General features: G+C 30.4%; 2 protein-coding genes and 1 long non-coding RNA gene across 3 annotated transcripts; 1 reads left to right on the top strand and 2 right to left on the bottom strand.

Moving 5' to 3' along the window:
* Nucleotides 1–169: 169 nt before the first annotated feature.
* Nucleotides 170–3,296, bottom strand: LOC114191957 (uncharacterized protein DDB_G0283697-like). Its single transcript, XM_028081431.1, has 4 exons — nt 3,089–3,296; nt 2,624–2,837; nt 1,140–1,200; nt 170–1,047 (listed from the first exon to the last, which is right to left on the bottom strand). The coding sequence occupies exons 1-4, from the start codon at nt 3,145–3,147 to the stop codon at nt 467–469; spliced, it is 915 nt and encodes a 304-aa protein (XP_027937232.1). The 5' UTR covers nt 3,148–3,296; the 3' UTR covers nt 170–466.
* Nucleotides 3,297–9,361: 6,065 nt separating this feature from the next.
* Nucleotides 9,362–12,383, top strand: LOC114192357 (endo-1,4-beta-xylanase 5-like). Its single transcript, XM_028082056.1, has 7 exons — nt 9,362–9,436; nt 9,530–9,576; nt 9,794–10,016; nt 10,152–10,318; nt 10,618–10,716; nt 10,946–11,737; nt 11,918–12,383. The coding sequence occupies exons 1-7, from the start codon at nt 9,373–9,375 to the stop codon at nt 12,263–12,265; spliced, it is 1,740 nt and encodes a 579-aa protein (XP_027937857.1). The 5' UTR covers nt 9,362–9,372; the 3' UTR covers nt 12,266–12,383.
* Nucleotides 12,384–12,872: 489 nt separating this feature from the next.
* On the bottom strand, nt 12,873–13,814 carry LOC114192408. The gene is made up of 2 exons (XR_003606100.1): nt 13,708–13,814; nt 12,873–13,181 (listed from the first exon to the last, which is right to left on the bottom strand). It is a non-coding gene; the product is annotated as an uncharacterized LOC114192408 (long non-coding RNA).
* Nucleotides 13,815–14,429: the final 615 nt, after the last annotated feature.

The raw sequence follows: 14,429 nt of genomic DNA, 5'->3' as shown, positions 1-14,429 counted from the left end.
GTATTTAATCGGAAGTTTAGAAAAGTGAAGAAGTCCGGTTGTCTACGATCATTACTCGTTAACAATACAGTTTCGCCACGTATCAAAATGAAACGCAGTAAAATTCTGGCCATAACTGGCGTTACGTTGTCTTCGGTTTTTAGTTGGAAAACTTTGGCTACCAAGTTAATAGTGATAAAAAAAAGACTTTACAATTCACGAACATGTAATCCTCAGACAGTAGCAGATGTGAAGTAGGTAGACGAGATGTCATAAACAAAAAGAAACAGTCTCATTCTAGATATTGTTCTCTTACCAAAAAAGTAAATAGAAGTTAAAACAAAAACAGGTAATCCGAGCTTGTATATTGCATATTGCTCTGATGCCCAATAATCAAGCACCTCTGGAAATTGTCCGACAAGCCACGACTTGAATTTTTGAAGACAAAAAAGAATAGAGGCTTAGCAAATACGGCTTCCGTTTGATATTACGAAGCCAGGAGTGCTTCTAACTTAGCAATCTGATCATCCTCATTCTTAGGAACAGGATCCTTGTTAACCTCTTGATACAAATCATGTTTCCACTTCTCTACTCGCGACTTAACAGGACGATGAACTTGTCTTCCATTAAGTTTATCTCTTCCCCTGTAATTACTGTCGCCTCCACTGCCCCCAAACCTTGCTCTTGACGAAAAACTATCCCTCCTTGCTTCACTCTTATTCAGTGCTCTGTCCTCTGTAATTTGTTTTTCAGGTCTATCCAGATGATGAGGATTGCTGCTTCTTTCCTCCTTCCTTTCATTACTTTCCATAAAATGGTCACTATGACTTGACTTTACTGCTACCACTGGAGCTGGATTAGCATCTGTTGAATCCACAGGAATCTTCTTCTCCCTGAATGCCCGTCGTTTCCTCATAGTAGGGGGTAGATCGTCTTTTCTTTCGGCAAAACTATCTCTTTTCTGCAACTTATCATCCAGTTTCACCTGAGATTTCATACTTGTTTGTTCTCTATTCTGACCTGTCTCCACCCTTTCATTATTGTCTTTACTCTGAGGAAAGACTTTTCCTGCATGCAATGAAAGAATTTTTTGTGCTTCATTTCAGTGTATTGAGTCAATCTAAATATCACTCACGCACAATAAAGCTAAGTAAGCTTACCACCAGCTTCCCTTTGTCCATTGCTTCGACCAGCCTGCCCAGTACTACCCCGTTCTTCATGCTGTTATACAACAAGCATAGGCAAGCCTAAGATGGTTATATATGGTGGCACTTGAAGGCATGGGACTGAACAAGAATCCGCTACATCAGCCCAGAAAAAATAGTTTGCATCTACTGAATAACAATCAATCATATACGAGGAATTTTAAACCTATTATCAAATGAATCTCCACGTCATCTTGAAAATGATAACTGAGACATTTCCTTTTCAACATAGAAAAAAGAGAGAGGCAAGAGTAGATAAATATAGCAACTGCTTACGAATCAAGTGTGGTAAGAATAAAAACTATTTTGAAAAAGTGTGACAAAGCGAATGATTTGATATCATACAGGTTGCACAATCAACTGCAAGTATTATAAACTATACAACGTTTAACCTTAAAGAAAGTACCAGTTGTTTTCTTCTGATAACATTTCTAGTTCACATTTCACCTCCAATAACAATACCATGTACCGATCCCATCAATATTGAATAATTTGCAAGTCAGGACAAGTTGTAGTGGTTAAATATGGTGATAAAGGTCATGGACAATAATTTTCATAACTGCAAGTCCAAGCAAATGAAATCGCTCACAAGTCGTACACCTGACAGCTAATGGCGTGAAACAGAGTAACAATTAGTTTATCACGTTTTTCTTCCTGCATCTTCACCTCACAAAACATTATAAACCATTTACTAGCGCCACAATACAACTGATTCTGTGCAATATGCAATGACTGTGAACTCAAGTTCAGAACTTAATCACACGGAATCACTTAGCTAGGTAGTTTATAATATTAATAAATTTATTCTTTTTCTAAAATGACTAAATGCTAATCAAGCATGTTCATGAGAATGACATTCCTGGGTATAATATTCAGGGGGTTTCGCTCCTGGGAAAGAAATAGTATCCCATGAAACGAATCACCCTCTGAGATAAGTTTAGTACCTATTTTTAACATCAAAGAAATTTGTTTAGCATTGGCAAATTACAAAATGAAAATCTAGGGGATTTGACACCTGGGAAAGAAATATTATATTGTGAAACAAACAATTATTCTGAGATAAGTTTAGTACATATTTTTAACGTCAGAGAAATTTTGTTGGCATTGGTAAATTACTACAAAAAAAAATTGAGTAGGGAATAAAACTTACATCTTTCTGATCGTGATTCGTGAGTACAACTTAAAATCAGAACTATTATCGGGAGAGAGTAAATAGTTCAACCGCTTAGACAGAGCAGGGGAATGATACATTTTTTTTTTCTTTCATTTCCGACAAATCCCTTTTGGCTTGGCACACTCACTAGGAACTCAATAAGGGACTTAAACAGAAATATAAACAAGACAAAATTCATCATAGAAATTTGAGCACAATTAGGAGCAGAACTCGGTCCACTGAGAAACAGAAATGGCTCATGCATTCATTTAAAAAAGAGTATGACCTGGTAATAAGAGCGAGATCTTGATGGCTGAGACGAATGTTTGGATGGCTGTCCATGATCATTTGAGTTTGATTTCTTGGGAGCAGAGGCATCGAAAGGCTCCCGCCTAGAATGATGCGGTAGCGGCGGGTTTCTCTTATCTCCTCCATCAGAGGTTACTCTGTTCCTGTCCCTTTCTCTTTCTTGTTTACCATCCCTTCTATATCTCTTGGGACTACAATCCACAACCCCAAAAACAACAACATTCAAAAACGAGACCATCTAAGTATTTTCCCCATAACTGTAATCAATGCATTTAAAATTAAGCCAACCCCAGTTTAATCGAAAAGAAAACATGGAATTGCGATATCGGAACCGTTAACCCAATGCATAACGTGAAACGTTAGGTTCAAGTGAAAAGCAGGCGATTGTTATTAGGTTCAAAATGGGAATGGGAATTGAAATAGGAGTGAGAAGAGAGAGCACCTTGGTTCTTGATCGAACTTGGAATGGCGACGCTTGGAATCAGAGTCTCGATGAGACATTAGGTTTTTTCTGTGGAAAATTGGAATGGATTAGGATTAGGGCTAACCTTGTTTCAGTTTCAGTTATAGTAAAAGTGGTTCATTTTAGATCTCACAATGGTCATTCAACACACTACCCACCTGAAAGATCAAAATTTGTTTCTTGCATATTGAAGATAATATTTCTTTAACAAATACATAGATTCAACAATATAATATAATATAATATAATATATATATATATATATATATATATATATATATATATATATTATTGTTGAGTCTTTTAGTGTTGAATACACTGTATAATTTAAATCACAGAACAATAATCCTTAATTAAACGTTAACACTATGGGAATTTCATAACATCCTATATTATTACGTAGACTTAGAACTTCGCATATGAATGACCAAATATATAAAACCCAAAAAATACATAAAATTCATATTCAAATTAGAGTATTCTATTAATGATAAAAATTGCAAGTTAAAACGTAAAATTATGAACATATTTAACTTTTAATTTTAAAATTCTTAAAATATATTTGTATTTTGTTCTCTAAAATGCTCATAAGATCTGTATTTATTTGATGCATTATAATTTTTACAATTTAAATTAAATTTTAGTGTATATATGAAATACTTTATATCACGTAATTTAAGCTACTGTTTACTGCATAAAATAAAATTAACAATAGTGCATGTGCCTCACATAATTGATATTCATGTTCTCTTTGTTTGCTTTGTGTGTGAAGGAGAAAAAGAAACCTAGTCTTCCGAGTTGAATCAACCTCTTGGTGAAGCTGAATCTTATGAAAGATGCAGAGATGATGTTTATTGCATTATAATTAAGCAGTGAAAATATATCGCAGCGTATGTTCATATTTTGTATTTTAAAATAAATGTAAATATTTTTTATAATTTTAATTATAAATATTTATTTATTTGTTTTGTAAACAATTTTTTTGTTAAAGATACTACTTTAGTTCAAAAAGTAAAAATAGAAAAATGATTATTTTAATTTAAGAAAATAATTATTTATAAGATAAAATTTAAAATAGAAATATGAACATTAAGATGAGAGGCCTAAACTTAAAAAATAGACATTTTATTTAAAATTTATTTTTCAAACTTTTTTTAATATAAAATTATTTATTAAATTGTAATAATTAATTTTATTTAACATTTTTTTTAATAGATAATAGGACTAATCCTTTTAAATCTTTCTGATACAACGTTGATCTTAAGTAAGTTTTTAGTTTTTATTATCTTTATCTTTGAAAAACTCTTTTCGGCGAAAATAACTGACACTACAATTGTTAATATTATTCTATAACTTATATATATATATATATATATATATATATATATATTTGGAAAATAATTTATTTTTTATATATAATTAAGAATGTCAATTAGTTTATGATTTTTCAAACCTATAATTTTTTTAAGATATTTAATTCTTAAATTAAATCAAATCCATCATTATCCAACGAATTATCATGTTTTAAAGATTTTTCAAGATTTAGTCATTTTTCTTTCAAAAATGAAATATCTACAAACCGTAATACAAAAACATTTGCTATATTTTGTTCATAGTTTGTTTTATGCAATTAAAGTATCAATTGTTCTATTCTTTTGAATTTTTAAATAGTCTGGTTCAATTTTTCTATTTGACATACCTATATACTTTTATATGAAATAAAAAATGATAATATATAAAACACTACTAAAGATAAATATATAAAACAAATGAATTAAAATAATAAAATCTGGTTCTAGTTGTCAAAAAAATAAATTTGATGGTAGACTTGCAATATCTTGAAGTCTTAAGTTTTTTTTTCGTTCTTAAGTCTCAATTTTCTTACAAACTTGCAAAGTTATTTAATTTAAGATTAATCATTAATAAAAATAATTAAAAAAATATTGTTCTTCTAAACTCGATAGTAAGTTTTTTTTTCTCCTAAACTTAAATTATCTTTCTATAGAAAACTCAACTTTAAATCATGCTCTAATTAATCTATTATCCACCAAAAGATTAAACCATAATATAATTAATAGATTTGTAAAAAAAAATAGTTTTTCCTCTATATATACATGTAATAAAAAAACTCTCAAAACACTTAAATCTAAAAGTACCAAAAACAAAACTAAACAAAATAAACACATTTATATTTTTAATACAAATTCAAAACATAATAAAAATAACAACAATACAAAATAGAAAGAAAAAATAAACTAACTAGAAATGAGGATGAAAAAATTGATAAACAAAGTCAACATGAGATTCAAGAGATTTAATACCTGTAATATGTCAAAACTCTAGAAAAAAGATTATTAGAAGAAGATAAAGTGAGAAGATATAAGAGAAGTCCTATAGATAAAAAGATAAAAGAAGAAAATATAATCCAGATTAATTATAAGAGAATAAATATAACTAATCATTCTTTTTCTTGTAAACAAAATTATAACTTACTATAAAATAATGTTTTAACTCATTAATTATAATTTTTACTACTAATAAAAATTAGCATACACTAATAATAATTTAATTAAATTTTAATAAAAGAATATTTTAACTCATTAATTACAATTTTTAATACTAATAATTACAAAAAATAATAAAAAATACAATTTTTTAAACTTCTTTATATTTTATTGTCATTTTATTTTACAAAATTAACTAACCATAATGAGTACTTGTGATGAAAGATTAAAAATATTTTTATTGTATAATTACAAAAAATAAAATAATAAAAAATAATTTTTTAAACTTCTTTATATATTTATTGTAATTTTATTTTTTATGTTAGAATATTTATGTTTTCTTATGATAATAATAATAATAATAATAATAATAATTATTATTATTATTATATCAAATTCTTTAATTATATTATACTTGTTGTCTTTATTTATAAAAAAGGTTAATAAATAAATAAATAAAGCAAAATAAATGTGAGGCAAATATATACTCAACAATAAACACAGAAAAAGGTTATCTATTAAATTCAAAGCTGTAAAAATCACAGAGAGTATTTCAACCAGTTTGAACTAGAAACCAAATCACTTACTAACCTTCTACTCTTTTCAATTATTAGAAGACTTCTTAAAAAAATATAATTTTAGAAAAACAATATCAGGCTTTAATGTTTTAAAAATAAAAAATGAAACTAAAACCTTTAAAAAATTAGTCTTAATTAATTTTTTATTTAGTTTTTTTTATTGAGATTGTATACAAAAATTATACTTTATCGAATATTTATTTATTTTTTATTCTTTTTTGACATTTGTGGAAAATGAGATGAAACTTGATTATTGATGATGAGTTAAAGAAAAAAAAAATAGAGTAAAGAAATAAGTTGATTAATAAATTAGAAAACGAAGAAAAAAGTAAGGAAAAGGTAGTTCTGAACGATAACAATTAAACTGTAATTATTATAAAAGAAAATCTAATATGATTAATTTTAGTAATAAAAATTAATTAGTTATTATACGATAAATTTAAATATCAAATTATAAATTAAAAATTATTAATAATTAAAATAATTTTTATTAAGAATAATTGATTTTTAAATCAATAATTAAAATAATTTTCTCATGAATAAATATTTAAATTAGTTACTAATATTAACGATTAATTTTAATTAAAAGAAATGGATCACTAATTTGATCTAATTAAAGATTAATTTTTCTAGTAATCAAAACCTAATTAATGTTAATGATCGGTCAATTTAGAAATTATTTCTTAATAAAATGTAATTTAGTTAAAAATATAGACATCGATTATAATTTTTTATTATAAAAATTATTTTAGTTATTAATAATTTTTAATTTTTAAATTAATAACAAAATTATTTAATATAATAATTAAATTTTGATCACTAAAATTAATTATTATTTAATAAATTTTCTGTAGTGAATATATTTATATACAAATACAAAATGTTTTTATTACTTTATAATCAAAATCTTATCTTTTACACAGATCAGAATATCTACATTCATTCGTTATTAGGTACTTAAAACTTAATTGTTCTAATAAGGATAAAGATCTTTTATGACACCAAGATGTACTCTTTGTCTTAATCTTTACTTGTTTCTTTGTACACTTTACGATAATCTATGTTTATTTTTATATATATGACACCATCTCCTTATATTACACTTATCAAGGTGAAGTCAAATAATATGAATATAAATATTATTACATTGATTAAATCTACAAAATGTATAAGAAAATACTACAATATTCAAGGTTAATACTTGATGGATGAGTGGTTTTCCATCTTTTCTGTTTAGGAGTAGTGATTTCATTACTCATCACACCTAAGTAGCCTTTATTGAATCCAACACACTATAGCTGTGTAAATTGCATGATGAAACCAAAAAAATATAGCCATGAGCCAATACTACTTAAAAATATTCATGAATCTTTGATTTTGGTGGCAAAAATGAGTTGTAACACACTAGGTTTATTATTCGGATTAAGATGGCACAACAATTCATGGAATTTAAATTTTTTTAACCAATCTTTATGAAATACTATATATACATGCACCACTGTATATGATGTCAAAATTTCATGTACGTGATAAAACTATATTTAAGCATGAATATGCATTCCTCTTCATATGGCACTTGAATATTTTTAAGTGTTCATAGAATAAAACAAAAACATTCTAGTACTTTTCAAGTTTAAATAATAAAAGATTATTTTATTTACGATTAGATTAACTTTTAATATAAACATTTTACACAACTTCCCACCCAAATATTTCATAACGAATATTTGATTTGGTTAACGTGTAACAAGAAATAGAACAAACTTCATATATATAAGAGTTTACTAATACATATCAATAATTAACCTATTTCTACCTTTCTTTCATTTTTATATATCTAATTTATTTTTATTTTATGTTTATACCATTTTTATAATAGCCATGAATTTTGCTTTGTAAGTTGTAGCATAGAGCCGAAGATGATTCACGGGACATCATTGGAGTCCATAATTCCAATTGTTCATGTCTGTGCTTTCAACCGAATTATATATTTTTTATTTAGTTTTTACTCTTCATTGTATTTGAAGCTAAAATCAACTTTTAGTTTTGTAAAACTATTGGACTGCTATACTAATTTTATGACAAGATTCCCATGTCACGACAAAACATCATTTCCATTTCTTTTACTCTAGTTATCATGTTATAATTTATATCTACATATCTTTAAATTACTTTTCCCATGTGATAGCTGTCCACATTTTTATTATATCTTTAGTAACTTTTTTGTTCTTAATTATGATTATTATAAAATTAGAGATTGACAACATTACTCTCACTAATTTAGTCAAAAAAATGAAAAAAATTATAAATTAAGTGATGATTTTTTATTATTGTAAAGAGTTAAACTTAGAGATTTAATTAGAAGTGATAACATATTTTACGAGATCAAAATTGTGTTGCATCCTAGAACGAAGGGAATGCTTCTTTGATTAAACAAAAGAACACTAAATGAAGGTTTTGTTTGATTGGTGAAGTGAAAAAGTTGGTCCAGAGGCTGCAATTTGCTGATCACCGCCTCTATTGCCCTCTGCTAATCTTGCCTTTCTTTTTTCTGTTCCCTCGCTCCTAATTTCTAGTTCCACCCTCTTTATACACTGTGGTCAAATTCTATTTATATAACAAATTACTAATAAAAGAAGAGATAAGATGAAAATATTACATCTACAAAAATTATGAAAATTATTACATTTCTGTTTTTACTCTTTTTGTCAGCTAATTTACCCTTTTTAATGTGTTGTGTATTGTATTATGCTACGCGTCTTCATATATAAAGGTCACTGAGATTTGGATTGCTGTTTTATTAAGTTCATTGATGGTTGATTTTTACATCCAAAAAATATACTTTTACCGTTTTTTATTCTGAAATGGATATTTTGGATCATAATTTTAACATCTATTAGAAAATATAAAAAGAGACAATGAAATACTCTTTTGGAACATAAGATAGAATGTAGGTCAACTGTCATAAACTACTTTGAATTCATTAGACTCATACAATTAAATCAAAGCAAGAAAAATCTAGTGAGACAATTTTCTGACTCACAAGTAATGCATTTAACTCTAGTTAATTATTATAACGGGTAAAAAGCTGCATTCGGTATCAGGAGTCTACACGGTCTTCTGCTAATATATATACCCCTGATACTAACTTAAAATTTATACTTCTTTGATCAGTGTAAAGATGATGGTTGCTAAAGAAGGTTGCAACTTTATGTTCATTACCATTTACCTTTTACTGATACCAGGTTTCTATCCCTCCCTTCATTGCCTCTTTGTCAATGGCAGCCACTTATTCATTCTCTGATACCATTTCTAATATATATTCTCAACATGTTCAGGGCTTGGCGTCCATTCTTTGTCTTATGATTATTCTGCTACCACAAAGGTAATAACTCTTCCTCACCAATAGTTTCATTTACTCTAATCTGGAAAGTTCACACCAGAGTATTCTTTCTGAGATGCAAAAATGTGTTCCATGTTATTTTGACAAATTCATTTTATAAGTTGTAGCTTAAACCAGACCAGATATAGTTATGTGGTAGCTTCTGTCAGCAGTTAATACACAAACTTACCTGTGTTGCCGTTAATTTGAAAATAAGCAGTGTTTAGTAGAACCTGAGAGAGCGCAGTATGGAGGAGGCATTATAGTAAATCCAGGATTTGATGATAACATAGATAGTTGGAGAGTGTTTGGAAAAGGGTCAATCAAGGAACAAATATCGAATGAAGGCAATAGATTCATTGTTGCTCACAACAGAACACAACCTTTGGATAGTTTCTCTCAGATGGTCCAACTTCAGAAAGGAATGTTATACACCTTTTCTGGTAGCTTCACTTTCTCCATTCTTTACTTGTATCATATCTCTTTCACTAAGATTCATTTGAGGAATGTTTTGACATGGTGGCACCACTTTTCTGAAACATTTCGAATGATCGTTTTTCTCCCTTTTCCATATTCAGCTTGGTTTCAGGTGAGTGAAGGAAGTGACACGGTGTCCGTGATGTTCAGAACAAAAGAAAGTGAGCTGGTACGAGGTGGTCAAGTGATAGCAAAGCATGGATGCTGGACCCTTCTAAAAGGTGGCATAGCTGCAAACTTTTCAAGCCCTGTTGAAATTCTTTTTGAGGTAAAAAACACATTCTGAATTTATACCTACCATTCTTTCAGACCTTTACTGGGACCAAAATGAAAATCAAGATAGTTTATCAACAACCAAAAACATAATTATACCTACCTATTTTCATCTTGTCTTAGTTTACATGTTTCCTCAAAATTCATCCAAAGTAATACTACAGGGCACCTATTTGTGGGTATAAAATGCATGTAAAATTAAAGGAATTACAAGTTTGAGATTGCGTGAGATAACTTCGTTTTGTGTGTATTTTGGTATATGTTTCGTTAGCTAAAATTTGTTGAACCCTGTAGAGCAAAAATTCAAGTGTGGAAATATGGGCTGACAATGTCTCGTTACAACCATTCACGAAAAAGCAGTGGAGATCACTACAAGACGCCAACATTGAGAGGGTAAGCTTCTAAGCAAAATCCCATCCTCACAAAGTTGAAATGTACATGAAATATACGAGTGCATTATATCAGACCGAGTTAATCTAACAATAGAGATACTCGATCAAAGTATAAATCTTTGAACTTGAGGCCAAATTCAAACTAAAATTAACATAAGAAACAGAAAGTATTTGAACCTAATCGTACAAGGAAAAAAAATTACGTCTTGATATATATATATAACATGCAGGTACGTAAGAGGAGAGTGAGATTCCAAATAACTCGTGTAAACGAAACAGCGTTGAAAGGAGCTACAGTCATGGCCAGAGCAGTAAAGTTGAACTTCCCATTTGGATGTGGAATGAACCATTACATCCTCACAAACAAAGACTACCAGAATTGGTTTGTGTCAAGGTTCAAATTCGCAACCTTCACCAATGAGATGAAGTGGTACAGTACAGAGAAAAAGCAAGGCGTGGAAAACTATACTGTCGCAGATGCCATGCTGAAATTTACCAAAGAGAATGGCATTTCTGTGAGAGGCCATAACGTTTTCTGGGACGATCCAAAATATCAGCCTGAATGGGTGAAGACCCTATCACCTGCGGATTTAGCGAAAGCAGCAGCAAAAAGAATCGAATCTGTGGTTTCAAGGTACAAAGGACAACTGATTGCATGGGATGTTATGAATGAGAATCTCCACTTCCACTTCTTTGAGGACAACCTCGGCCAAAACGCCTCTGCAGAAGCATATGCAAGAGCTTTCGAGCTTGATCCGGGGACAAAGATGTTCCTGAACGAGTATAACACCATTGAATATAGTGGTGATGAGGCCTCCAGCCCTGTCAAATATTTACAGAAAATTAAGGAGATTCGGTCCTTTCCAGGAGTTGGTGGAATGTCGGCAGCAATAGGGTTGCAAGGGCATTTTGCAAGTGGCCAGCCAAACCTTGCTTACATGAGGTCATCTCTTGATCTTCTTGCTACAACTGGACTTCCAATGTGGCTCACAGAAGTCAGTGTGGATCCACAACCAAGTCAGGTATTTCCTTAACTTCTCCTTCATGAACCAACTTTACCTTCTAACACTACACTAAAAGCAAAAGGGATAAGTTTTTATGTTTTAATCTATCAGAAAAGAGAAAAAGAAAGAAATCTGAGTGTAGCAGCATGGTGACTGATTGCATTATCTTTGCTTTTGTGATTCTTGTTTGGTGAGTAGGCAGAGTATTTGGAAGAGGTACTGAGAGAGGCGTATTCTCATCCTGGTGTTGATGGGATTATAATGTTTTCTGGTCCAGCACAAGCTGGTTTCAATGCCACTACTCTGGCCGATGAGAATTTCAAAAACACTCCTGCTGGAGACGTTGTGGACAAGCTCATTCAGGAGTGGGGAACTGGACCTAATATTGCTACAGCAGATGGCACAGGAATGGTAGATATTTCACTGCACCATGGAGATTATGATGTAACTGTAACACATCCTCTAATTCACTCCCCTATAACAATGAATCTAAGTGTAAAGAAAGACTTTTCAATGGAAACCATTCGTGTGAAAATGGATACATAAAACGCTACCCTTGTGTTGAAGCATGCAGCCCTTGAACTTGTAAATTTGGAAGAGTGGAATAAAATGGGTTGATCCATAAGAGATCATGATATCATTTCAATACAAGATTTTGTGTTTCTATGGTTGTACGTCTTTTTATATTTCTTATACGTGACTAAGTTTTTCATTTTTATATTCTTAATATTATTAGTGAGTTAGTGAGGTAAATGGTTACTGAAGTTGTGTTTCTATAAATAGTAAAGTAGGTTAGGGTCGCAGTAAAGACATCATTGCCTTAATGTGTTGAGTTTCTTTTCTAACTTAATGGGCCAAGTCCATATGAAAAGAGATAGACTTGATTAGGAAAGACAACAAATTTGTTTACAGTAGATATCTGCCGTAAAATTATTAAATTGATATTTTTATTGATATATATGGATAATGGATACATGTATTATCTGGTTGTTGACGAGACAAGTATAAAGTATCATTTTAAATATAAAAAATTATTTGCATTAATATTTTATTAGGTATTTTTTATTTGAACTATACTTAAAAATTAATTTTTTTATCTAAAAAGATGTAACTGTCACACATCCTCGAATCCACTCCCCTACAAAGTTGAATCTGAGTGTAAAGAGAGATTTATCATTTATGTGAAAATGCATTAATAAAATAAGATTGTAATGTAATAATGGTCGTCAGCACCATGATTGATTATTCTTGTTTTCCATAACCCTACAACAGTCAATGGTCTTCCGTACTCCAACATAGAACATACACAGCGATTTTTCTAAATACCAATTGGTTAGTTGATTACATAAATACTTATAGCTATTTTATTGGAGCTATAGCAGTTTAGGGGGTAGTATAGTATCCTTCATCTTGAGGATAACATTGAAACTTCTATATTGGAACGGGGGGTCTTCATTGATACCTGATAAATTTGTAACATAAATAGTTAGTTCAGTTGTTATAATTTTGTGCTGATAAAACAAGTTGTAATTTGTGAGATAATTTCAACATAGAACATTAAGAGAGCTATCTTCTTGCAATTTGTGATAGAATTTGGGCATTAGGAATTGCTGGAGGTGGCAGTTCATATGCTGATGTTATACTGCAGCCATGGGCAAGAGTAGATCAAATGAGAACAATCTAAAAAGGGTAGTATTTGTGGGCCATTTACAAGATAAGATTGTTAAAGGATGATTGTCAGCATCAGTACTCTAAAGTCAGAAAGTAAGGTTAGATTGATCCATCAAAAAAAGGTAAAAATTCTGATACTTCCACAATAAAACCCACGAACACTTCTTTTCAGTAATCTCTAAATAAAAAATATACCCTTTGTCAGAAACCTGCTACCAACCAGTGATCTAATCTAATAGAACATAAGTTCAAAACGATGCTACATATGCTACATAAAGTTCAAAACAATGCTACATATGCAAAACCAGCTTTCTTACCTATTCAACAACCAGCTGGACAAACTGCAAAAATGAAGAAAGAGACGAATTAGACTTAATTCCTCCTTCCCATTGAGATCTCCACACACAAACGAGATCAAAGTCGCTTGTTATGGGTTGGATTTGAGTTGCTTGGAGGATTCTTCCTTAAACTTGTGGTTACTGGTCTCTGAGTGGCCTCATACTCTATTTTCAATTTTTCTATTGCAGAGCAAGAGGAGGCACGAGCTAGTAGCTTCCGTGGCGGACAATTGCGAATCAGATTACTTCTTGTTTCACCAGTGATTGCAACTATAGAGCAAACGAAGAAGTGTGCGAGAATCAAGACAAAGAGGCCCACCAAAGCACGTTGATAGGTTTTCATGGCAGAGTCTAGTGAAAACACAGCAACTGAAGATGGGTAGAAGAAAGGAGCTCAGGTGCTTGGAACTATCCCATAGGAAAATTGCAAGGTGTTGTAGTTTGTGTCTAAGATAGAAGAAGTGAAGTATATAGTGATGTATCTGAAGTGGATCAATCTTTTTTTTGTTTGTTTGTTGGTGTCGAGTGAAGACTTTGAGACAATGGAGAAACGCATTCAAGGTTTTTTTAGCAGTAACACTCAATAGGTGTTTGAAAGAATCAGATTTAGGGAATTGAAGAGGAAGTAGAAGAATGATTCATTGATTATTTAACCTGCCACGTTCTTTGTTGTGTAGTGGGGTAGAACATGGAATGGAAGG

Source organism: Vigna unguiculata, chromosome 7, assembly GCF_004118075.2.
Source record: "Vigna unguiculata cultivar IT97K-499-35 chromosome 7, ASM411807v1, whole genome shotgun sequence".
Taxonomy (NCBI): Eukaryota; Viridiplantae; Streptophyta; class Magnoliopsida; order Fabales; family Fabaceae; genus Vigna; species Vigna unguiculata.
Note: the sequence above shows the minus strand (reverse complement) of the source record. Positions and strands in the feature narration are given on the sequence as shown.